The 26,058-nt window shown below is 41.9% G+C and overlaps 1 protein-coding gene across 3 annotated transcripts; it reads left to right on the top strand.

Annotated features, from left to right (window-relative positions):
• The first annotated feature begins 457 nt into the window (after positions 1-457).
• On the top strand, positions 458-26,058 carry spire1b (spire-type actin nucleation factor 1b). Of its 3 annotated transcripts, XM_034529177.1 has the most exons (18): positions 517-1,080; positions 4,074-4,102; positions 8,545-8,781; positions 10,497-10,622; positions 14,668-14,742; positions 14,958-15,122; positions 15,466-15,552; positions 16,609-16,738; positions 17,308-17,349; positions 20,027-20,077; positions 20,906-21,069; positions 21,166-21,259; positions 21,502-21,644; positions 22,129-22,266; positions 22,406-22,476; positions 22,583-22,610; positions 22,864-23,162; positions 23,866-24,963. In XM_034529177.1, exons 1-18 carry the CDS (start codon positions 723-725, stop codon positions 24,119-24,121), a joined length of 2,493 nt encoding a protein of 830 aa, XP_034385068.1. In that variant the 5' UTR covers positions 517-722; the 3' UTR covers positions 24,122-24,963. The 3 variants fall into 3 exon arrangements, with proteins under 3 accessions (XP_034385070.1, XP_034385068.1, XP_034385069.1); XM_034529178.1 differs by lacking the exon at positions 17,308-17,349; XM_034529179.1 differs by lacking the exons at positions 17,308-17,349; positions 20,027-20,077 and having other exon boundaries at positions 458-1,080; positions 23,866-26,058.

The following is a 26,058-nucleotide window of genomic DNA, read 5'->3' as shown; positions in this document are numbered from 1 at the left end:
AATAAGAAAAAACACACAATGAAGCATAAATATAAATAAATAAAAAAGATTAAAAAAATAACTTTATTCAGAGAGGAAATGTTTGATAAATAAAACATGTTCGGCGTTGCTACACATGATGCAATGGACAAAGACAAACTTAAACAAGGATAACAACACATCCTTAAAAAGTGCTAGAGATTATATATAGACTTCAGGTGCCCTCATCTCCCACCCTCCACATATGTATAACCTGTCACAGTTCTACCCCAGGATTTATGTGTAAATCCACCTCTCAAAAAGCCAAGAGATAAGATGCACGCTCAATCAGTGTGTGTGTGTGTTAGTGTGTGTGCGTGTGTGTGTGTGTGTGTGTGTGTGAGAGAGAGAGAGAGAGAGAGAGAGAGAGAGAGAGAGAGAGAGAGAGAGAGGTGGATCATGTGATGAAAGAGTGAGCCTGGCTGGCTTGGTTGTGTTGTGAGACACACAAACACACGGCGGAGGCTACAGTCACACAGTCCCTCACACACACACACACACACACACACACACACACGCCGTCTTGTGACCGCGCGGTATCGAAACCTGGACGAGGCGTCGGCGCATCCACCGGCGCGCCGCTGAACGCTGCACCCGGGGAGCAGGGGCGAGAAGCATCCATGCCCACAGGTTCCCTCTCACGCGTCGACCTGGACCTGCTCTCGTCTTCGGGCCTCCTCCTTCGCCGCTGAGAGAATGAAAGGATGGCCGAGCGGCGACGCGGGGACCACGGAGGGCTGACGGACGCTGCCGCGGCGACTCACGGGGATGAGCAGCAGCGTCGCAGCGCGATGAACTCGACGGAGGAGGCGACGGTGGAGGGTCTCTCCCTGGAAGAGATACTGGGGCTTTACAGCCAGCCCATCAACGAGGAGCAGGCATGGGCGGTGTGTTACCAGTGCTGCAGGACGCTGGCGAAGGGGCACCGGAGGAGGGGGAGCTCCTCCGCCGCCGCAGCCGCCGGAGCATCATCGGCGGAGGCTCCGAGGAGGATATCCGGACCGGGGGATGTCAGGATACAGAAAGACGGGTCGGTGAGGGTGGACCACCGGGGCTGTGAAGGTAAAATATTATGTAAGAATGAGTGCGCCTAAAGCTACTCTCAATCTAGGCCAGACCATCACGTGCATTTCAAGTCATGGTGTGTTGTGAGTGTCAGACTAAAAGACTTAGGTAGAGAGATAGCCTGCACGATCATACCACTGTGTGTATAATCCCTAATGTAATATGTGTATTAACGGTACTATAAATAAAGCATCCGGCAGGTGGAGGCTTCAGATGTTTTCCCTGATCAGGTGCTTTGTAAATCTTTAATCTGCAGCAGGACAACATCAGCCAGTCATGGGGCCCAATTACACCTGATCACTGACAAACAAATAGTCCCCTGGCTCGCCTTGATGGAGTGGTTCTCGCAGATGTTCACTATTCCTCCTCCCTGAGGCTCCATCTCTCATTGAAGGCCTCTCAGCCTGTTTGCCACTTCACATAACAAGCAGATGTGATTATTGCAAACTGAAATGTGCATGCATGGGGCCGATGTATAGGGTGTAAACTGAAAAAAGGGCCATGTTTTAATGTCGGGGGGAGGGGGAGTTAACTGGTGTAATACAAAAAGAGGAGTTATGGTAATGTGTTTCTCACATGGTACACAGTTCCAGCGTTTGTATTTGTCTAGCATCCCTCATACAACGGTATCAACCACGATTAAAAAACAAAACAGATGACACTGTGATGGCTGTGACTAGTAGCACAGGTTTGGCATGCTGTAATCACATTTTCTGTAGCAGTGAACACAGATTGCAGAGCACACACACTATAAGGAACACTGCTCGGTTAACATTTTGGCCTAAGTTATGATGATACAGTCATACAATAATAACATCTCACAATCTCAAGTGTTTAATATTGTAAGGATTTCTCCTTTCATAATGATCTTTTCAGATATGGCGAAATGCATTATCTCTCTTTCTGTCTCTTGCTCTCCCCGATGCACAGGCTTGAGTCAGATAAACTTATTCATGTAAATAATTAGACAAATCTGAGGCAAAAGTGTTTTAAGGATTTAGGACTTCTGAAGCTCTCGTCTGCAAAAATTGACTTTGAGTTAAATCCCGACAAGGTTACTGTTTTTTTACCCACGTCCGCCTTGGGCCGTGCGATAATGAAATATATTGTGACAAAATCATATATCCGGATATAGAGATACACAATCACATCGCCTAAAGTGATCCCAACTACACTAACTGAACCTTCCTCAGAAAAGCCTATTATTTTTGCAATGACTGGCTTAATTAGACGATAAAATGCTATGTATACTTTCCATTTGTCGAGTATTTCACTCTCACAGGAGCATACAAAAACATTTGGTTATTTCATATAGACCATTTATTTAGTGAATTACCAGAAAACATGCTGTATTGTGATGTATATTCATCATCATCAGGATATATATCGTTATCATGATATATATCGTTATCGTGATATATATCGTTATCGTGATATTTTTCGCGACAGAAGATTTTGGCAACATTGCTCAGCTTGTATGTCCGCCGAGTGTTCTTTTATTCCGTGGGTCATCTGAGGCACTTGACACTTTGTATCACATGTGAATTCATTTTTTCACTTTTTAGAACAAATATTTCTAATATCCTGCCCCAGTCGTTATAGCGCTGTCAAGAAAGCACATTGGTTCATCTGCTCCCCCTCTTTTGCTGAGCTCTGATCGCACCGTTCATTCTTCTTCTTCTTCCCGACATCCAGCCGCGTGGCCTTCCAACCTTCTGATGCTGACGTTGAGGGCTTCGAGATGACGGCATAGCTGTTGCGATGTTGCGTTTTTTTTCTCCGCCCGTCACAAGACAAAAACGGCTCAATTTGTTTCGATGGTCATCTGTCAGCAGGCTGTTTGTTCCTGAAGTAAAAGTTGAGCAGATGTAGCCCGGGGAGCATTTAAGTGAGTCTTCTTTTTGAAGGGAGTACATTCATGCAACATGGCTCCTTGGGAGGAGTCTCGTCATCATCGGTCACATGCCATACAAACCACCGGAGTGATTAGAAATGAAGAGGAGCTTTTATTTAAACTGGTCTAGTTTGCGTAATGAGAGCACAGAGCACTTTTCCAGAGTTAGTTTAATGAGGAAGGGAATATTTAATCACTAATAAGTAAGCTATTTAAAATGACTTTAAACCTGCACTAAGAACTTGATCCATTTACAGGATGAGGCAGCGATGTTCTATATTATTATTTTAGTCATTTCAATTTCATGAACCAAAACCAGCTATGACTTGAACCAAATAACAATTACATTGTTGTCAGAAAACTATTAACAGAATACACCACTGGGTACCATCTGTCAAAGTTTGATTGACAGATGGTTTGTCCAGTCACCTGGCAAGGTATATTTGTTGACAGTGCCTTCCCTTTTTTCAAAGCAGTTTCCAATGGCGTCCTCTCAGATGAACAAACCACCTGACAGTCATCAGGTTAACATTCACCTTCCTGCTTTCTGGATACACCAAATGTGTATTAATCCTCAGCTGACTATATAGTCCCCAACAAAATGCTCAGTTTCCTCGTGTTTGAGGAACATTTGCTAAAAACTACAGTGTCCAGCTGTCAAACCTGTTCAACAATGTGTTTGTGAACAGCGCTTAAAGATTTACATTTCCAGTGGGAATGAAGAGACTTGGGGCTGAGTGCTGCAGATGGTGTACGATAGCTGGGCAGATTGTGAGCTTTGGTCTTTTCATGGGATTTGTGGGCAAAAAGGAAACGTAGAATACAACTATGCCTCATCCTATACAGCTGCACTATCACCTTAACGAATGACAATGTAGATTTCACATGATTTTCAGATGATATGACATGAAATCAAAAGGAATGCACAGCTTTTGACACAAACAGCTAAGATCATCATCACATGCGCTTAACTTCTGTCAGTCATACATTTTATTTTCCTGTAATGGAACAGCTATGTTACCACACATGTGTGTACGTGTGTGTGTAAACCGCTTTGTGCTTCTTATCACAACACTGCTTTCTTGTTTCCCTGCAGGTAAATACAACCCTTGCACAACAACAGAGGTGAGTAACTCCCCTGTAGTTCTGTTGTACTTCTATTTCGCCATCGCATAGAGGCTTGAACAATTTAATGTGGACATTATTTACTTGTGTATAGTGCCAAAGTACATGTGGTGGGCTAGGGAGGACATTATAACTTGGGCACATTATATATGGAATAACCAGGACCTTTTATTTCAGTTTTGCTTACTGTACGTTTGCAATGTTTACTTCATGTTTTTGATGTGCAACCTTGTTGCCGCATGGTAAAAAATATAAAAAAATATACAATGCATTTGTTTTATTTTATAGACAAATCTCTGCTAAGCAGCTTTGCACAAGAAATGAGTTCTCACAATGCAGTGCACTGTGCACTGGCTGATAAAACCACCGGCGAGTTGTTGGAGCCGTTTGACGCTCGACAGCGATAAAGAGGCATTCTGCTATAGCATGGGCTGTGGAATTAGCCCAAAGCTGGATGAGCAGGAACACATGTGTTAGCCGTGGCGTGACGCACATTATCTGAACGGCTTCAAAAAAACAGCGTGAACTCCAGGAAATGATGCGGATGTCGGATGAGGCCGCTGTCTTCAGAGCAAGTGAACTGAGCTCCTGACATGGTGGAGACTGTGTCTCCGTGGTGTGCAGGGTTGTCCTTCAATCAGGATCGTCTGTTCGATCCCCGGCTCCGCTCGCCCATGTCTATGTGTCCTTGGGCAAGACACACACACTTGCTCCCGTAGCTGTGTCTACGGTGTGTGAATGTTAGTTACTGCTGATGTGCAGGTTTAACCTTAGCTCCTCCCATCAGTGTGTGAATGGGTGAATGATGACAAGTAGTGTTAAAGCACTTTGAGTGGTCGGAACACTAGAAAAGCGCTCTACAAGTACAGGTCCATCTACCAGTTACAATGCTCTGTGTTCAGAAGTCCACCGGAAACGGATGATATTTGCAATTTTTCAATGAAATGTGACAATTATGCTCTTTAGCTACACATTTCGACCTTTTTATATGGTGGCGTTTACAAATTAATTTGTTGAAGAGCGAACTACCTGGTCCCGTGATGTTTGATGTAACTCATACATTTGTGGATTATTCTTCATCACATCCCCCCCCCACTGTCAAAGTTTAACCGTGCATGCTCATGCCTTGTTAATATCTGAGCTTTGAAGTCCATGAAGGGATTAGAGTTTAATGTCAAAATTCGGCATTTCACGTAAACAGAAAATTCGATCAGGGGTTATAAAGATATTTGGCAGGAATATTTGCTTTTATGCGAGAAAAAAAAGAGAAGAAAAAACAAACAACAAAGGTGTAGAAAATACATGTGTGGTTCTGTTCAAGTGTTCTCTCTGCTCGGCGGGTGAAGTCATGCGGGTTCCACATACCGGACAAACCAAAGGAATGGTGCTCAGTCACATGACAATCAGAGGTCAAGGCATCAGGTGTGAGAGTGAGAAAGGAATCTCCTCAGGAGTTGTGTATTCTTCATTCTTTTGTGTGGTTCCTCCAGCATTATATATCTTGATTTCATCTCCCTATCTGGAGGATGGCATTTGGATGTATTTGATGGAACACAGCACATTTCTCTTTATCCAAAAGAAAGAAAACAAATGTAGCTTGTTTTCTTAGTGTTAGAGAAATTAAAAGCCCACATTTCCCAAGGCAAACTTTGCAAATACCAAAGTCTCTTTTGCCGTGGTACTAGTCACGGTGGTGCAGTGGTTAGCACTGGCGCCTCACAGGAAGAGGGTTCTGGGTTCAAACCCTGATTGACTGGCCTCCTGCCTGGCAAGTACCCCGCCTCTCGCCCGATGTCAGCTGGGATGGGCTCCAGCTCCCTGCAACCATGTGAAGGACACGCTGTTACAGATAATTGATGGATGGATAGCTCCTGCTGGAGTGCTCTTCCATAAGCCTGTTTGTGCCATCCAATCTTTGCCATGAAATATACTTGCAACATGTTCAAATATCAACACTCCTTATGGCTTTGGTGATCCCCTTAACCTTTCTGTTAGTGCCACCGGTAGATCAAGGTTTTAACTCATCCAATGAAATATCTCAACATGTATCAGCACAAAATGTGTACGATTTATTTAGTCGATTTTGTTTTAGTAAATTTCTACTTTCACTGCCGTGACCTAATTCCTGTGAACGCACTAAGTAAATATAAATGTTTTTAAATCCCTACATTGTTTCTACAATCCCTTAATTCTGACCAGAGTATGCTGATTCTGGTAATCCTCCACTGGTTGGCTAACAGTGGCTAATGGAAGGCTTTTGCATACGAGGGAGCAGACCTCATAGATTTCAGTTAGCATTTAATTAGCACAATTCACACAAAGCTAAACTAATGAGATTCAAAGCCTCTTAACAGCTGGTGACCATCTCATTGCCAGACGCATAGAGAACCAGCCTTTTGGTCACATGTGAGCCTCCCTGACCCAACAATTCGATAATAGATTCATCTTTTATGTCTTTCCGCAAGGAATAATTCTTCTTAAAAATGGCTTCTTACAGAATGTGACAATTTGATATAATTTCCTGTTCGATATCACTTTTCAAATTTCGGTTGGAGCAAAAATAAATACAAATCTACACTTCGGGAAATACACTTTCCAGCTCTTTTGCCAAGGAGTTAGATGAGGAGATGGACACCACTCGAAATTAAGCTGGAGTCAGTTCTGTCATCACCACGAGGTTGCCATGCAACCAGCAGACACTCCCAGCCAGGTAATAGTCTGGCACACAAAAGCATGTAAATCAATGTAATCAATTACCTTTGATGTAATGTTATACTGGACCTCTCACTGTAGGAAACTGTATAATTCAACCTTGAATGGATCCGACACCTAAACATAACACCCATTTAGAATTACTTAAATGAGTTATGCAAACCTGCAATGTCAATTGATAATAGATGAGGTAGGTGGATGGTAGATGGATATTGACTGTATAGGTTGAGGATGAGGGAAAATTTGAAGCCAGTAGGCGGATAACTGAGGAAAATACCTACACATGTGAGAGAATCATCATGGCCGATGCTATGAGGACAATATAAAAAGCTTTCTCTGTGTGTCACAATGGTTTTTATTTTTGGCCCAACTTGCCTCCTCTCCGTGACAGGAATGCTGAAATTAAAGCCAAGCTGTTGAATGTTGTTCTTGCATGCGACGATGGACACTGTTGCACTTTTTTGCACTGTTGCAGCACCGGCACCGGCAAATCTCCTTTGGTTGACAACTTCATCCCCTCCCCACTTTTTCTCTTTTCCTTCTTGTTTTTCTTCCTCCCCCATCCTTCCGCTTGGTCGCCTGGAAGCCTGGGAACCAGTCAGGCAGATGTCTAAGTGGAATGGAAACGCTGTTGGCTTCACAGTCACGGGGAAAATTATTATTTCCTGAAATCATAGTCATAGTCTGCAGTTAATTATTTGTGAGGAAATGTGTAAAAAAAGGACGGCAACAGGCTTTGACTGACAGCATAACTGGAGCTGGAAAAGTATGCACAATTGTGACAATACATCTTGGGATCATTTTTTTATTATTGGTATTTGATCCCACACCAGAAAGAGCATTGTTTCCACCTTAATACAGTTAAAACATTAGGTTGTATAACAGTAAAAAAGAAACCTTAAGACTTCCTTCAAGAAAGTAATGTTAGACACCACCAAACTCACATTTTCAATTTCCTAGAATCCATGATTGCTTTAGGCCTGTCTCCTGGGTTTGACCGACAGCAAAGATGCGATTAAATGAAATGCTGTTGCTCAACTGACTCATTGGTCCTGGAAATAAAAACAATAGCATGATTTCATAAAGCTTGGCTCAGTCTGCAATAATGCATTGCATACACACCCTTTGAATGTTGTCATTGAAATGAATTTGAGTGCTGTTTTCATCGAAGAACAAACACCATTTTTCAAGTATCATTCAAGTCCTGACGTCCAGGAGGAAGCCCAGACAGTGGATTCCTTTATCCTTTTAAAAGACGGACCACATCCACACAAGGAATATGTGTGATGATAATCTTTTCCTTCATGCGTCAGTTAATCACAAGATCTACTATCAGTAATCTGCTCCCAGCGTCAGACACCTAAAAGGCCAGTGAGCACACTGTGTGCGTGTGTGTGCGTGCATCTATGAATGGTCTCTCGTCAAAAGGTTGAGTCATGAGGTCACCGTATTACCGCTGTTCAGCTCAGGCTCGGCACACAAAAAAAGGATCATATTGCATAACAAAGACGGAAATCCATATTTGTTTTTTCGTGATGTGGCAGATAAACAACAGAAAAAAAAGGACAAAACAAAACAAATGATGCATCCGTCACAAGTATATTGTTTGTGCATTGTACTTTATTGAAATAGTTGTACAATATTCAAAAGAACATGCACGCGTGCATATTGCTATCAACAGATCAAAATCCACATAAATGAGTGTAATTGTGTCTCCTGTGCTCTCGCAGGTGATTGAGTCTCTGGGCATCATGATCTACAAGGCTCTGGATTACGGGCTGAAGGAGAACGAGGAGAGGGAGCTCAGCCCTCCTCTGGAGCAGCTCATCGACCTCATGACCAACATGGTCGAGGCCGAGAGGGACGCCTGCCCAGACGAAGGCTATGAGGCCACAGAGGAAGAGGATGAGGCGGAGGATGACCCCGACAACATCTCCAGCGTCCACGGCTACAGAGATATCTTCAAGGTATGTACAGTAGCTGAGTAAGTGACCGTTCATTTTGGGGCTAACCAAGCAAACGTGTCAAATTTGAAAACACATTTCTTCCTTTTAAGGTGGAGCTCACCTAAGGCTGTCGCCAACTACATTTAATTTAAAGCTGCACTCATCATTATTTTCTCGTCAAAAATGGAAATCCAACGACCATGTGCAATGTGAAAGGTGTGGTTTTCGAACCTTCAGCAACTCTGCAGCTCCACAGAGCTTTTTAGTGTCTTTCAGCGCATGGTTTTGGTTTCATAGCTTGCAACATTGCTGTTGGGGTTCAGTCTCACCGCTCCCCTCCTCCTGTTTGCCAGAGCGACAGAGCTCTGCTAAAGAGTAGGAGAAACCAAAGCAGAAACAATATTTTAGCTGTTACACCTTTATAAGACCTTTATATACTGTATGTCAAATGTTTGCTATGTTAGCTTGTGGAAGAAGTTCACTTTACCAATCATTGACTTATTGTGAGTTGAAGAACCAGTTGAACAATTTGAATGAAATGTTTCATAAGTTAAAGTGAAAATATGCTTTCAGTATGAAAGGTCGATTGATTATGTCAAATGTCTCCAGTCGTATTATTGGATTGGATAAGTATTATTGGTTTATTATTAGTAACATGTTAACTTGTAAAGATTTCATTGTTTTTAGATGGTCATGAGTTTATTTTAAATATCGTATCTACTCTTGGGTAGCTTTTATATAATAATGCCTCATATGTTGTAATCTCATCATATGTTTTTGACAACAATTTTAGGGAACCAGTAAATGTTGCGGTTAAATAAACCCATATTCAAGTAAGAAATATTATAATTTGCTTTGCAATCTGAGCATAATTGAACATAATCCACTGATGGATTCCTGAAACAGATGTGATATCAGTGTAAAATGTACTCTGGACCACATTGCAGTCTGGCTGCCAGGAGTTGTGTCTCTCTGTTGTCCTATGGAGCACAGAGTCACTGTGTCAGGCCTCACATGGCCTCACACTGTTTACATAATGACCACATACCCAGACACACACACACACACACACACTGCTCTCCAAGGTATCTGAGCAGTGTGGCAGTCTAGCCGGCCCGCTGGCTGGCAAGCTGTCGGTTTCGATTGTCGTCTCAGTATTTTTCACCCTCGGACCATTCACTCTCTGTGCTCCCCCGGTTTACTTTTTGTCCTACTGTACTTACCCTGGCTGACTTAGAATACACTATTACCTGCAGTATGTCCATCAACACTGGATTTAGCGAGTCATTCACACACTTGAAGAATGCTTATGGGGAGATAGTTGTCTGCTATTTCTTGCGTTTAGTGAAATATTCTCTTACTGTGATGCAGTCTGGACTGAAAAATAACTGGCAGATTGATTCATAATAAAACTAATTGTTAGTTGCAGCCACGTTCCCTTTTGTCTTATTCCTTCTCCCTGGCTGTTGCTGAGAGGAGCTGCCTCATTTGACCAACAGTTGTTGTTTTATAGCATTGTTAGCAAAAAAGACATCATGCAAACTCTCATCCTATTTTTAGAAGCTTGTTCACAGGGTGTTGACAAAGCATAGAGGACCCCAAACATAGCTGCCAGTGGCTACTATACAAAACCTTGAAATCCCTTCACTAAGTATGTGATGATACCATTATGTATGTGCTATATACATGGATATTGTTAGCCATTGAGTTAATAAAATGCTCTGTCTCCCTTGTAGCTGTGCACAGATCATCTGCCCAGTCTGTCAGACACCCCCAGTCACTACCAGGCAGTGTGTCGTGCTCTGTACACAGAAACCAGGGAGCTCGGCACTTTCCTGGAGAAGATCAAGAGCGCTAAAGAGGTGGGTCATCATCATCATCATCATCATCATCATCATCATGACTGTAGGCTTGAACAGCTCTTTCTTCCAGACACATTAATTGCATTTTAGAGGTATATGCAGGTTTCTGTCGGTGGGTGTTTGTAAATGTTCAGCATTTGAGCAAAGTTGGCCAATGCCAAAGTGCATTCTCTCTCATGGCCATCAGGGGGCGACTCCTCTGGTTGAAAAAAAGAAGTTTGATTGTATGTCGATGAGAAAATTACCCTAGTTGTCTCAGTAAACATTGTAAACATGAGTTTGTGTCTCAATGTCTAGTTTCAAGTCTTTTTCAATACAGCATGATGTCCATTGAGTAAATTATGGTCATATTTAGAGTAAAATAGAGATGTGCTTTAGGCCGGGGCTACCTTGTGATTGACAGGTTGCTACCACGGCTTTGTTCGTCTTTTTTGTCTTAGAACTTTAACCCTTTCATTGTGTTTATCTAGTTAATGGAAGTTAATTGTAACATGTTGGTCGTCAAAAAAGTGTCCTATTACTGTTGCATCAGCCTATTGTGTCACTTTTGGTTGCAACAAAAAAATGGTGATGCACAGAAAACCAAAAATGCTTAACTCAAGGTTTGTAAATAGGCAGTCCACAAACCAAAGGTTTTTGTCACTGGGACTAGGTCCATTTCTTGTATCCATTATATGGCAGAGGCAGCCAGTGAGCTTTATCCCGTCCCGATAGCAGCATTCTGCACACAAAAGAGCACCTGAAACACACAGAAGTCACATATACATTCTCATCTGTCAAATACAGACGCTAAAGTGCCGAGATTTTAGACACCAAGTGGCGTGTCATTTGAAAATGATGGAATGTTTTATCTTTAAGCCATCAGATATGTGTTTTAGCTGCATGTTGCACGTTATAAAATGTACTGCACATGGCAGGCACTCCCTTCTAATGAAAGGTTACAGGATGATCACTGACCTTTACATGAAGGTCATAGCAGCGCGGCTCTTTAAAAGATTTAGCATGGTGACCTTACATGCACCCCACTAATCAACATCTCACTGTGTGGCTAAAACTGACAGGGTTAGTCAATTGGTCTGTATATGAAGGGTTTCATTTTGAAAAAAAGATATTAAAAAAATAAAGAAAAAGCACCTTGAATATATTTGCTCAGGTGTTGCTATTTTGAAAATATACACGATGTATCATGTTTGGTGATTGTGATTATGTGAACCTAAGTGGAGATAGCTGTATTTATCTTTAAGCCTTTAACTACCAGTCTGCGGTTGCATGACATCAGTTTTTCCTCCTCCTTGTTTTTCCTCCTCCTTGTTTTTCCTCCTCCTTGCGTGTTAAAGGTTAAAATGAGGAAAGTGTAAACATCATGTCTGAATGAGCAATATCGCCTGTTTAAGAAATAAGCCATCATTTTTGTATGTGGATTGTATGTAACAGGCATGGACATGACCTGTTACCATGATAAGTGCTGGTCGAATTCTCTAAATGCAAAGGAAAGGAGCTTCAATGCTTCCTTATTTAGCTCCCTTAGCATAGGAAACACTAGAGATAATGCCGCCCCACAATTCCTTGCGGCGGCAACATTTAAAGTGACGCACCATTCGGCCGTTCACGAGAACAAACGATCATGTAAAAAAGGTGTTTTATAAACTATTGTCTGCATATTCTTATGATCAGATTATAATCTGCATATGAACCATAACATCAAAGAGTGATATGAGATATTGTTAGTGAAAGTTCGTATTTAATTCATCATGTTTGAAACTGAACAATGAGACAGTTTAGTAGATTGGCTGTTATGGCTCATGTGTCCATGTTCAAAATGGGGGTTGTTTCCAATTATATTCCCTTAGTTTTTGGTTGCTTTGCACAGTTAGAATGCATTATAATCACTGCTTCCTACCTGAATAAAAATGCTTGAAAAGCGGCTTGGGAAAATTAACGTAAGTATATATAATATATATATATAATATAATTTTCTCATCACAAATACGTTATTGACTTATTTTGTCGCTCCCCAAGTTCACATTGAGGCTGCTCCACCAAACACCAAGTCGTGTCTTGTCTTATGCAAGACTCTCGTCTCGACTCATTCATTTTTGGGCTTTGCTTCTCCTCGGGAGCACTTTGGAGCTCAGCTGTGGGGTGTGTGTGTGTGTGTGTGTGTGTGTGTGTGTGTGTTCCACCTCAGGGTTCCTTCCTCCAATGCACTGCCGCAGCTACCCTTTTAGTGTGCGTATACTATGTAATGCAACGCCATGAATAGAGGGGATTTGTCTGGTTACCTAACTGTCTGTTAGGAGGAAGGACTTATTGCAGGGTGGCGATGGCTGAGACAGAAGCCTGAAAAAAAAGAGGACATTTGAGACTGCATTCTTTTGTAACCTAAAAAATAAGGAAGTAATATTTTTGACTCTTGTGATCCCCTGACTTTCACTAGAGCACCACAGTGACATTGACATCGGTGATTTTCAGGGAAATCTTTCAACAGCTAATAGATTCCTACAAACATTCGGGGTTTCCACAGGATTGCTTGTAATCTCTGAGCTGATTCTTAACTTTTCCTCTAGCGCCATCATCTGTTCAAATACCCAATCCTGTTAATTAGCAAATGTTGGCACGCCAACACGCTCAACACGTTGAATGTTATTTGTGCTAAACAGCCACACGTTTTGTTATTACGAGCAGGTTAGCATGCTAATGTTAGCATTTTGAGACCTGCAGCCTCACAGAGCTCCAGCATGGTTTACTTTGCTTTTGAAACAAACGTGGGTGTATATGTCCGGTCGTGTCTAGATGGTTACTCACAAGTTGCGGCAAAAGCAAGAAAACTCTGGCGAGACTCGCTGCCCGCAACCCTAACCTCAACCATCTTGTCACAGTTTCGTTACCTTCTACACAAGACCATGTTTATATGGTTTAGGGTCTTATGCTACGTTAACACCAAAAGCGATGCAATTTTTTTTGCGCGAGTAGATTCCATGCAAAGGCCATTTTCGGGACCTTACTTCAGTGTCATCGTCAACAAATATGGAACATGGGGACCGAGCAGCCCTCCCCACTTCCCAGCCTGCATGGCAGAGCCGTGTCGACCCACAGTGGACCCATGTGATCTGTCCACCACTACCAGCAATGGCTGCCAAAGAGTTGCTCTGTCTCTCCACAAAGATGCCTCCTGTTGCCTAAGATTCACAGAAAGGCAGCTGAATTAGAGCTGATTCACGGAAACAACTCTGGCTTCTATTTTGCTCGTGGATGAGTGAGCGCCTCTTGTCAGCTGTCGAGAGCTACACACGAAAAAAAGACTAGAGCAGTTGCTAATTGCCCTAATTATTCATGTAGAAGTTTTGTCCGGGGTTGCTATGTGCACGTTTGAATTAAAACACTATCCCCATCTTAATGCAGAGAGCCCTGCTTAGTCAAACCTTTTGACATGGAAATATGTGGCATTGATGTAATTTCATGACGCACCACTTGTACCAATGCGCTTACAGTGTTTAAAAGCAAAGGAATAATCTCTCTTTATGCCCTTCACTGGCTAGATTAGCAGTCTTGTAATTGGGTTGGCTTTTATATGCCATTAGTCCCTTCAGCATGACCTTGTGGCACTGAATAACTGTACACACTGTGGGCATGCAGAGCCTTGAAGCAGCAACATGCATTATGTTGTGAGTGATATACTACAGTCCAGTCGAATGCAGCTTTGGCAATATAATGGTGAACTGTGATTTCCCCGTGGGGTTGAGGTCTTAACTCTGCAGTCAGCTGCGCAGACTCCCGGGATTTCTCACCACAAACATTAACCAGAGGGAAGATATTTTCTGCCTGCTTTTAAAATGATGATATACTTTTAGTTACATTTTGTTTCCTTTGCTGTCTTCTATTATACACACACATTGACTATGTTCTCTGCTGAACTTTCAGAGCACCAGCAGAGGAATGAAGGTTTAGCTCCCGTGTTTCCCACAGGCAGTCAGTCAGGCTCTCTAATGGCCTCATGTAGTGCTTTTATATTCAAATCCTGTCTCTCTCGCTCTCTTTCCACCAGAACCTCCGTAAGATGGAGGAAGGGCCATCAGAAGACCCTGGCAGAGACCTGAATGAGCTACAGAACGCTGACTGGGTAAGCAAACAGACTCAACTGACCTCTGACCTCAATTCAGTTTATTTTGTATAGCCCAAAATCACAAATGACAAATTTGCCTCAGAGGGCTCCTCCAGCCTTACTCTAGAGGCCAGAGCGAAAATGATTGCTCCTGTCTACATAATTTCAGATTCAAAGGGTCGTGGTACTTTCTTCTTCCCCTTTCCCATGCTGCCCTTTGCTTCCCACGCCAGGCTCGATTCTGGGTTCAGGTGATGAGGAACCTGCGTGAAGGAGTGAAGCTGAAGAAGGTGCAGGAGCGTCAGTACAACCCTCTGTCCATCGAGTACGAGCTCACCCCCTACGAGATGCTCATGGATGACATCCGCTCCAAACGCTACAAACTGCGCAAAGTCATGGTCAGTTGTCCAGTTTGGACCACAAATAGAAACTGATGCCTCGTGCACTCCTCCTGCTTGCTGCACTTCTACATGTCACCACAGGAAATGCTGCCAGAGGCACTTTCTGTGAACAAGACATCACGGAAATCAGTACCATGTCATAGGCTGTTACTACAATTTTAATTTTACCTTTCTGTACCTGTACCTCAGAGTGTAATGTGGTACCATATTATTCAACTTTTCCATATGCTATGTGCTCCAGTTAGCAAATAACCTTTTGCAACAAGCAGGATTCCTGGACTAGATGTTGACCTGTGTGTGTACCTCTTCCATATTGTATTATCCTCTTCTGTTGTTCCAGACAAATGGAGACCTCCCACTGAGGTTAAAGAAGAGTGCTCATGAAGTCATCCTGGATTTCATCAGGTCTAGACCACCTCTCAACCCTGTAAGTGCAGCTTTAGACTTAAATATCACAACCCATCCTTGTGCAGCCTGTAAACGTCTGTTGATTACAACCGACCAGTTAACTGCCTTCAAATGAGAGCATCAACCAACATCTGTCCAGAACAGTGTTCTCTAACCTTTTGAGGCCCGTGACCCTTTACTCAGTCCTATCATACATTAATTAGTTGTGACCAGTTCAACCAAAGAATGAATGTTCTCATTTTAACTCAATATCTGTCGTCTCAGGTCAGGACATTGTCCAGAGTCGCCCTTTAACACAGTTAGCACACAACAGGAGATTTTCAGACGCGTTCTCGTAGTGGAAATACTCTGTGTTGTTTTATTCAAACTTATTTTAGAGGCTTGAAGATGACCCAGTAAAGAAAAAAAGATGAGATTATTGGCCTGAAAGTCTGAATTTATATACTGCACATAGAAAAGGTTGATTTGACATAGCTATAATGCAAGAACTATCAGTTGTTAAAAAAAGATTTCCCCATACATATACACTTAAATATATAATGGAAAAATGTAATAAGCACTCACGGTTAACAAAACATCATGGAAGACAATGCCGTGACTGTTTTGGATGAATGTTTGCCCTACATGGCAACTATAAGCCAATTAATAATGATAATAATACAGAAATGAGTAGGCAGTTTGATCAATTAGTTGTTTGAATGAAAATTAATCTCAGTCAGTTTTGATACTCAAGTATGAGGCAATATTTTACCGATTTATCCTGTCTTCCAACATTGTTAATTGAACATTTTTAGAGTGTCGGATATGTGATCTGATATGTGTTGGTTTGTGCAAGTCCTCGTTTACCCCTGTCTCTATGATGGATAGTAATAAATACAGCGTGTTGAAATGAACCAGTGTTATATTTGCCTCAGCAAAAAATAACAGTTAAGTAATAACTGTAGTAACTGTTTCAGACATGTTTTTTGGATTTACACTAACATTGATGTAGATAACGCCTGCCTTTTTATTCAAGTTGCACTACATTGTGAACTCAGTGAAATGCTGCATTCACTGCCTCACTGACCTGTGCTAGGTGTCAGCCCGTAAGCTGAAGCCGCAGACTCAGCTTCCTCCGACGCTGCATGAACGCATCTTGGAGGAAATCAAAGCGGAGAGGAAGCTCCGGCCAGTGTCTCCTGGTGAGGTCCGCAGGGGAAGGCTGGGTAAGGAAACTCGCCTCTCTGTGCCTGCGCTTCTTGTTAATCACCCACAAAAACACATGAAAACATACTTCGCTCCAAAATGTGATTTTTTTTCCAGCGGAAGTATGGAGCTGGTGCTTGCAGATGAGAAATGTGTAGCAGCTTCATGTTTTAGTTCCTTTCACACTTTATTACACTATTATTTTTGTTTCTGTTGGAGCTAATTCTACCTAACTTTTCTTATTTGTGTTGCAACTAATACCTTTTATTCTTGCTTTGTTGGGACTGTTGGCAACATGGTGGATGTTTTTACATAATATCTACATTTTTTAAATCCCAAAGATACTAAAACCACTGCTGTCAGTAATCTCTCACCATTGGCTGTGGCTTATTTTTAAATCCTATTATTTCTCATGAAAGTGCTTACACTTCAGTGATCTAGAACCAGACAATAAGCGTGCTATACTCCTGCATGTCCTGCCAAATACACGCAGATTACATCCTTCACTGTAGTACAATAAGTCTTGCCTTGATTTACCTCCTAACCACAAGCAATAACTGTCCTATGCCATGACTGTTTCTCGTTGCAGTAATTCGGCCACTTAGCATGTCTTTCAGTTTTGACACGTCAGGTAAAGTCTACCTCGCTGCTTATCTGACTTTTGATTTATTTATTTATATCTATTTCTGTTTCTTTCCTTGTTGTGGCTGCTCATCTGCTCACCAAGCCTGCACACACTTCAACCACTCTCTTATCAGCACACCGCACACACATTCCATGTCATGCTTCAGTGGTTGGTGGTGGTCGGCTGTGGTCTGTTGGGGTGAAACATGTTGATGTGGGACACCGGTGGTTGGTAGGAGGACACCGAACTGATAAGAGACACTTTGACCGGCAGAATGGACACACAGGATTTTCGTTCACGGTACAAAGCGACAAAACTGTAGTCAGGGCAACCGCTTAGAGACACTGAGGTAATGTCCTTTGTATTTCCCCTGATTGCATAAGCTGCTCCATATATAAACGGTTAAATATGTTTAGCATGTGGTCTTTTATCTTGGAAAAAATTCAAATATAATATAATTTAACAGTTTGAACAATAGAATAAAGATAAATATATCCAAATTAAAAGACACTTAGTTGATTAAAAAGAAAGAAAAAAAAAGAAGAAAAAGAAGGAATATATATATATATATATATATATATATATATATCATATCACATTTGTATTTAGGGTGCACACAAATAGGCTTAAAAGTGAGTGTGATGATGTGTATCATATCTAATATCACAATCACTCCAACCCTCCAGTTATGACAGGATCACTGCACAGCTTCCCAACAACCTTTGATTGCAATGTTACAAAAGCTACTAAGTGTGTCAGCAAATCTGGATGAAGCGAGAACACATGCTTGAAACAAACTTGACCGAACCTACTGAAAAAGTCATTATTTTATACGTCGGATGAAATAGCAAGAGGAAATCCTAGCTTCCCATTATCATCTGGAAGTCCTAATGGAGAGTTTTTTTTAAAAGGCGTGTGATATTCAAAAGGCTTTACTGCTCTTGGTGCTATGTGTTTAGATACGGAATTAATGGCCAGTGATGGTTGAAATAATGTAACATTATCCAGCTGAGTTTTATGTTTTATATCGTTGGTTCTTCTTTTTATTTGTTTTATTTCTGCTGAGTACATCAGGCAGCAGTTTAAAAAATGTTGCTAAGTACATTAATATGTCAAGTATGCTGCTATGATGTGAATATTAAAGGTGCAATGTGTAAAATCTCGCCATAATTTTGGTTTGAAAAATAGAAAGATATGGCTAGACACTTTGAGTAAATGTGTGTTGCCAGCCATCAAATCAAAGAGCACAAATGAAGAACTGAGAAGTCACACAAAAGAGTCTTTCTTGTACTATGTGACTTTGCAGAATCCAATCAGGTTGCAGCCTCATGCTCTGCACAGCAGTCTCTCAGTAGTGGCAAGTGTGCAGCATTACTTGTTACCAACTTAATGAGACAGTTCTGATTGAGAAGAGAAGGAAATACTGCTGAGGCAGGCAAATCACAATAACGCTGTGCTCCTCTCTCCTTCGTACTGAAGCCAGTGTCTCTCATCACACTGTCGTGCTGTCCGATAATGTCTGTGTGCGTGTGTGTGTCCACATGCGCGTGCGTGTACGAACATCCTTGTATAATGCATCATTCTCATACAGAGGGAGCCGTTTGATTCTCACTTTGCTCTGTATTTTATGGGGTATAGGCTGCATACCCACTGACACTTTAATGAACATGATTAAGGTTTTAATCAGGAGCAATAAAATACAGTTTCAAGGTGAAATCCTTTCTATAAGATAAATACACCACTCGTGGGGATGTGATTCATGCACTTCTAGGTCTGTCTTGTTGTTTGGTGGCAGCGAAAAGGAGATGGTGTGTCCGACTGGAGTGTTTATAGTGCATCAACAATTTATGGAATAGCTTGACATTTTTGAAAATGCCTTTAGCTTGCGAGAGTTAGATCGGAAGATCAACAGCACTCCCATGTCTGTGCCGTATACATGAAGCTAGAGCCAGGAGGTGATTAGCTTAGCTTAGCATAGAGACTGCGAGCAGAGGAAAATAGCTATCTTGGCTCTGTCTAACGGTACACCAGCAGAATAAAAAAAAAAACGTTATGTTGTGGTTTTATGGGGAGTGTTCAGGGATTATTTCTTGGCAAACAGCTGCGCAGTAACTTCTCTAAACACAACAGGAGGTCACTGCAACCTCCAATAAATAATACTGTAACTGCCTGAAAAAACACAACTTGTTCTGACTACATTTATTTGTATTTAATAATACAGATTAAAAAAACAAGATACAACAAGTTAATTAGTTAGCTTTAGAGTTAACTGTTAGGTGGTAGGCTACCAGTCTTTATGCTATGCTAAGCCAATTGCCGCCTGGGTGTCGATTCATACTTAACTCAAAGATAGTGAGAGTGGTAATAATAAACTCATCTAATTTTCATCAATAAAGTAATTAAGAATCATCCTCCCAAAATGGTTTAGCTTGAATGTGCTTAAAATGGATGTTGTGAGCACAGTGTTTGCCCCTCCACGGCTTACAACAAGGCGGTGCTAACAGCGCTAACGATGCTAACAGTGCTAACGATGCAAACAACTCTACAACTGTGCTGACAGAGCACATTCAACCATGCAATCACTGCATCTATCATCATGTATTATGGAGAGCTAACAGCACAGCCATACCAAATAATGGAATATTATTATAGCTATCCTAATGAAGGAGGTTTCCCCTTTTAGGTTTTGGCAAAACTCGCAGTATGCCACAGGATTTGTTCCGTACTGGACTAGGTAAAGTATCAGCTCTGCTGTGGTTTGGAAGGCCTTTTTTTTCTTTTTTTTTACCCTTAACCTAATGGCCTTGTCTGTCTACCTCGCTGGCTGTAAACTAATATATCCTCTATTTACATATCTGAATAAAGCCTGGTGATGTAGTCTCTTGGCTTGTAGAAAAGTTAGCTCAAGTACAGCTACAGAGACAGAGCTCCTGTTCATAAACGAGAGAAGAAGCTGAAAGACTGAAACAAATGAGGTTTCAGGGCTACCACAGATCCTTTCAGCTGCAGCTCTTTATCTGTATTTTGCAGCATTGCCTCATCTCCTCTTCTCTCAGTCCCTCCCTCCCATTAAATCCTCTATTCAGTTTGTTGGTGTGCTCCTCTTCAAGAGTTAGGCAGCTTGTTAGGTGGTTGGTTATTGTTTTCTATCTTTGAACTCCTCTCTCAGTGGAGAATGACCTTGTGGCGCTTGATTTGAAGGATTCAGCTCCCCCTGAGAATTAAAATAAAAAGAGTCATCCATGCTCTGTGTGTAACACCAGCCTGCTCCTCTGCCTCCCCTCTGACCAACTTAACTCACCCTCCCTGACCTCTTTAACCTTGGGATGGATCTCAAAAATAAGTCTTCTTTAAAGTATTCAATGCATCTTTTCAAAACACCATTAAAATACTCTGTGATTTGAAAACCGTCTGCCCCTTTTTTTCGGGGGCCGAACAGTCAAAACAGATCAAAAGAATAACACAGGATGCAAGGAATCATGTGAGGATTTGTTTTGAGATTCATGTCAAGTGCTTTTTCTCCTCCAGCCTGAATGACTCTCTTGTGTATGGCTCTGTGCAGATGAGTTTAGTCCCTACATGGGAAGGAGGACTTCAAGCTCTCTATCTCTGGCCAACGGATTAGCATCTACCAGGGGAGAACCCTCCGGATCTCAGTCTGTGCCTCCGAGGAAGAGGCTCCTGAAGGCTCCGAGTCTCGCCGAGCTGGACAGCTCTGACTCTGACGTCAGTATGCATTTGTGTGTGGTATGGACTTTTTGAAATTTCATCTGGCATGTGCAGAGCATATAACGGAAGTGTTTGTGTATTCCACGTATTTAGGATGAAATTTTTGGGCGTAAATCCGCCAGCAGCTCCAGCGTGGCTACATCTGTGATGGATGATACGTCCCCAGAGTGCGCTGTGGGAAAGAAAAGTGAGTCGGGAATTATTTCTATGTCCCTGTCACAGCTCAGTCGCCTTCTCAGCTAAACCGTGCACCCACTGTGATTAATGAGTTTTAATCTTACAGCCTCGCCAGTCAGAGATTTTCATATTTTTCCTCTTGCTGTTTATAATCAGAAGTTATTGTGCCTTGAATTGGACACTCATTGGTATATTTCCAGTTAAGCTGCCTCCTTGTCTCACTTTTACTTCTCTTTCCTCCATGAACGCCAGCTCCCCCCATGTTCCTGCCCATCTCTTCTACACCCCAGCCAGAGAGGCGTCAGACCCCTCAGCGGAGACACTCCATCGAGAAGGAGACTCCGACCAATGTTCGACTGTTTCAGCCGCCCTGCAAACAGAGCTCCAGGTCTCTGGTGAGCCAGACATCTTTACTGCATATAACAAGTCTCTGGTGCCAAGGTGGGAATTTAAAAAAAGTTAGGTCAATCCCCATAGACCACTATCTTAAAATGCCTTTACAGCAGGAATTATGTTTACAGCCTAAAAGAAATATGTTGGTCTATTAATCTCTATTCATGACAACTGTAGAGGAATCAATTTATATATAACTCACCTTTAACATTTTTATTTCGGCGTGAAGTTATGCATAATTGTGGGTGTGGCCGATTTGTGTAACCAATAGGTGGCATACCGAGTCGCTAGCTGCTAGCTGTCCCCTCTGTAGCGTCACCCCGCCTCCGCTCAACCACTTTGCCCTTTTCTTTACACTTGCATTTAGTAGATGAAATGCTCCATAAGGTGCAGAGGACGAATGATAAACACTGAGCCCTGTGTGTTGGATCTGCGGTGGCCGGGGGTCACCCACTGTTCTGCGTCCATATGTGTGTGTCGTTGCAGGAGGAGTTCTGTTTCCCTGTGGAGTGTCTGTCTCTGACGGTGGATGAGGTGATGCACATCAGACAGGTGCTGGTGAAGGCAGAGCTGGAGAAGTTCCAGCAGTACAAAGACATTTACAATGCTATGAAGAAGGGAAAGGTAACTCTTCTTTGTATACGACGCAAGCCGTACAGAAAAAGACAATGAGTGGATGCAGTTGTAACATCCTTCATGAATGTTGCATTAATTTCTTGTTATTCTGACGTGGTCTTAATCTGTTTGTTTGTTTTTATTGCAGCTTTGCTTCTGTTGTCGAAGCAAAAGGTTTTCCTTTTTTACCTGGTCCTACATCTGCCAGTTTTGCAAAAAGTGAAACACCTTAAATATTTATCTTCTGTCATTTAAAATTCATGGGGATGAGTGACTGGTTTCATTCATCACTTCCTCCATTTGCTCTCTTTTCCCCCCTTTTCAGGCCTGTGTGCGCGCAGTGCTGCAAAAAGGTGAGCCAAAGCGGATAAACCAATCAGCCAATCGGCTGCCGGTACAGCATGAAATCATATACCTTAATTTATTCTGATCAGTCAGTTGACAGTAATGTGGTGCCATTCAAAAAAGTTAAAGTTCACTCTAAGAGAGCTGTCCTGTTACCGTATTGATCCACACAGTCCTGAATGAAGTAGTCATGTTCAGCATTCTTTCTCAGTAATAATTTTGCCTCTACTTATTAATGTTCATGTCTTCCCTCTCTATCAGATGCGGCTGCCATCCAAACCTTACTCCAGCTTGCCCATCTACTCCATCGGCTCCACCAACACTCTCCCCAGGGAGAGGGTCGGTGCCATGGCTGCCATAGGACAAGGGCTGTCTGTGGCTGGAGGGCCGGGGCCGTCAGCACTGGGAGGGGCCATGGCACCCCCCACTGTGAAAGTAGAAACAACAGGGGCATCTAAAAGAGCTGGAAAAGCCTCTGGAGCAACAGCTGCTGCTGCTGCCAAATCTGAGAAATCCTCCAGTAGCCCGCAGCGCCACGGCATTCACAAGACCATGTCCAAGTAAGAGCTATGAACACAATTCTTCAGACATGTCAGTCGTGCACGTTGTGTCCTCAGGTAAAAACTAATTATCTTGTGGAGTTTGTATGATATTGGTAGTGTGGCCCATAAGACTAAAACGCAAACTGTAAATGGGTAAAATATATTACACATGCAAACGATTAAACATGTGGCAAAGCTGAAAACATTTACGCTCATAATCACAAAATGCAGAAAATAAAAGACAAATATCCAGTCTGTATATTTAGTTTATGGTGCAGTTACTGTGATTAGTGGCTGAAAAGTACGATGATCAGAGCTAGATTCATCAACTGATTGGAGATAAAGGAAAAATGACATAAACAGCTTTATTTTTTTAACCAGGCTATTGGTTTTTAAAGGGACTGTTCACCCCAAAATTAACAGGTCACCCAGGGGGAATAATGTCCCTCACCAAAAGTATTTTCTCAATCCCGGTGGTATCAAACCATGCAGAATATATTTTTTCCAGTTTTGAGATATCTTTCTCTGAGATTATTAAATTCAACAGTAGCATTTCTCTCCCAAAACTGTGTCCTTGTTATGTTAATAATACTCAAACCTTACTGTTTTCAAAGAGGAATGCAAATGATATTAACTATGTCAATACTTTATTGATTTAGTCAAAGTAAAAGGCACAAATGATAAGTGATTCTGTTCATGCCGAGCTTGTCCTCCCGTGCAGGTTCTCGAAGCATGGCTCTTTGAAGTCCCACGAAGAACTGGAGCTTCCCTCAGAGCTGACGGAGGACTGGGCCACCATGGAGGTGTGCGTGGACTGCAAGAAGTTCATCTTCGACATTATTGCCTCCAGCAAGCACAGCCTGTCGCTGGCCACCAAGAGAGCTCGCCTAAAACGCAAGACCCAGTCCTTCTACTTGTCCTCGCCAAAAGGAAGGGAGGAGTACCGGCCATCTGAGCGAACAATCAAGGAGATCTGAAACTTTCTCTCTCTCTATCTCTCTACACAATTATAAAGACTCAACACTGGATATAATCCTACTGTCCATGTATACTTCAGTCACATAAAGCTAAAAGTCAGAGTGATATGAACCTCAGTGGTGGACAGTGTTCTTTGTTCCTGTGTCCTGATCACCGTGTACAGCTCCTTCTTTTTTATTATTACCATATCATAGATGATCCTTTAATCTCTGGCCACATACTTTTACGTCAAGAGACAAGAACTGTTGAGATGGCAATGTGTCAAAGTGGAATGACCCCCGCCCCGTCCAACCCAACTCATATCCAAATCGATAAGCACAAGACAGACGGAGGACTGATGTGTGTTTGACCTCCTGTGTCTCCGGCACTGCAGAAGAGACGAGGCCTGCATACAGATCATACTGCAACTGAGACTAAAGAAGATAAGAAATATTAGACTGTACATGTTATATGGGTTTTAATTTCTTTATTTGTACACATGTGCATACAGTAAATGATTGTTCGATGAAGCTACCCTCTGTTTTATTTCAAGATTCTCCCCCACTTTCCTCTTTTCCGAGCGTACCCGAGTTGGGGCTCCTTCTTTGTTTCCGCCCATCCGTTGTTGTTGTTTTTTTGCAACAAATTTAAAAACTGTTTTCATGCAGATTTAGTGCCAAATAATAGCATATTTCTGCTCTGTGTCACCTAAAGAAAAGTAATTGCCCTCTGATTTGAGTTTGGAAATCTTGATATCTCAAAATGAATATTCAAGACCATAATAAGCACCGCTCAGTTTTCTATTAAGAGTTAAGCTAATCTGCATCATCAGGATTCTGTGGGTCAGATTTGATTGACAGTGGTCCAGCACTCTATCAGATTTTGACAAGATTGGTGAAATTTAAAGTTGCAGAGGCTGAGATGCCGTTTGTGTGTCTGTCTGTGTCCATTTGTCCACATATAAAGCTTCAAAAAACATTTCCCACAATGCAACTCCACTGCATCTCTCGTTAAAATGTTAATAACACAAACAAACGTCCCCACAACGTTGCTAAATCCTGATTGGCTCAAGGCACATTACATCATCCGTTTCCAAATGAGCTGTGCCCACTTCAAACATGTGAGCAAAACAAAAAACACAAATCTCTTATGCAAAATGATCCAAAATATTCTAACTTTGACAAAAAATGTCTTAGTTATATTAAATATTATATTATTATTATATTTGTTTAGGGCTTTTGAAGCACATTTCTCAACCATACATCAATTTGCAACTTACTTAAATGACTCAGATGTGCAGAGAAGTGTGGGATTCTGTTCAGTCTTGCCTTTGAATAATTTACATGAACCATCTGCATACTTTTTAATTTTTAAATGTACCTTTGCGTTGATAAATATGTGATATATCTGAACTTGTAATATTTTCTTTACATTAGGTTTCTGACTAGAGAATTAGTCATATCAAAAGATATTTTTGTACAGACTCATGTTAATGAAACCCAGTTCACTGTGCAGGCATCAAAAAATATAACACATACTTTCTATTTCATTCTGCATCCCATTCCTCATCTCCCTCCTTAAGATATCTCTGCCTTAAGAACTGCCTTTTATGATCACTATCGTACATTGAACAGTCATCTACTGTAACTGTACATACTTTGTTTGTAGGTGTGTGTGTTGCCTCGGCGGTACCTTGACAGTGAGACGGCTGCAGATCTGTGTCTCTGAGAGGGAAACTATCCCAGTATAGTGTGTTCAGGGGAAGACTGGGAAGCCCGCAGGACACTGTGACAGCAGCATGCATGTACTACGGTGTAACTTGTACCCTCAGTCTGTATTACCTTTAAGGTGTAACTCCACGCACAGAGTGCAACAAATGTTGACTACAACAATAAACTATAAAGCAATATCTGATCAAAGTATCTACTTTGTGCTGTATTCAAACAAATGTCTTTCT

Source organism: Cyclopterus lumpus, chromosome 25 (genome assembly GCF_009769545.1).
Source record: "Cyclopterus lumpus isolate fCycLum1 chromosome 25, fCycLum1.pri, whole genome shotgun sequence".
Classification (NCBI taxonomy): Eukaryota; Metazoa; Chordata; class Actinopteri; order Perciformes; family Cyclopteridae; genus Cyclopterus; species Cyclopterus lumpus.
The sequence above is the reverse complement of the archived record's forward strand: the minus strand, read 5'-3'. Positions and strand labels throughout refer to the sequence as shown.

Bases quoted from the DNA above. Each gene is read 5' to 3' on its own strand.
- spire1b (XM_034529177.1), top strand. From the start codon at position 723: ATGGCCGAGCGGCGACGCGGGGACCACGGAGGGCTGACGGACGCTGCC. The intron at 10,623-14,667 runs GTGGGTCATCAT...TCTTTCCACCAG, and splicing joins AGATCAAGAGCGCTAAAGAG to AACCTCCGTAAGATGGAGGA. The intron at 17,350-20,026 runs GTAAAGTCTACC...TTCCCCTTTTAG, and splicing joins TTTCAGTTTTGACACGTCAG to GTTTTGGCAAAACTCGCAGT.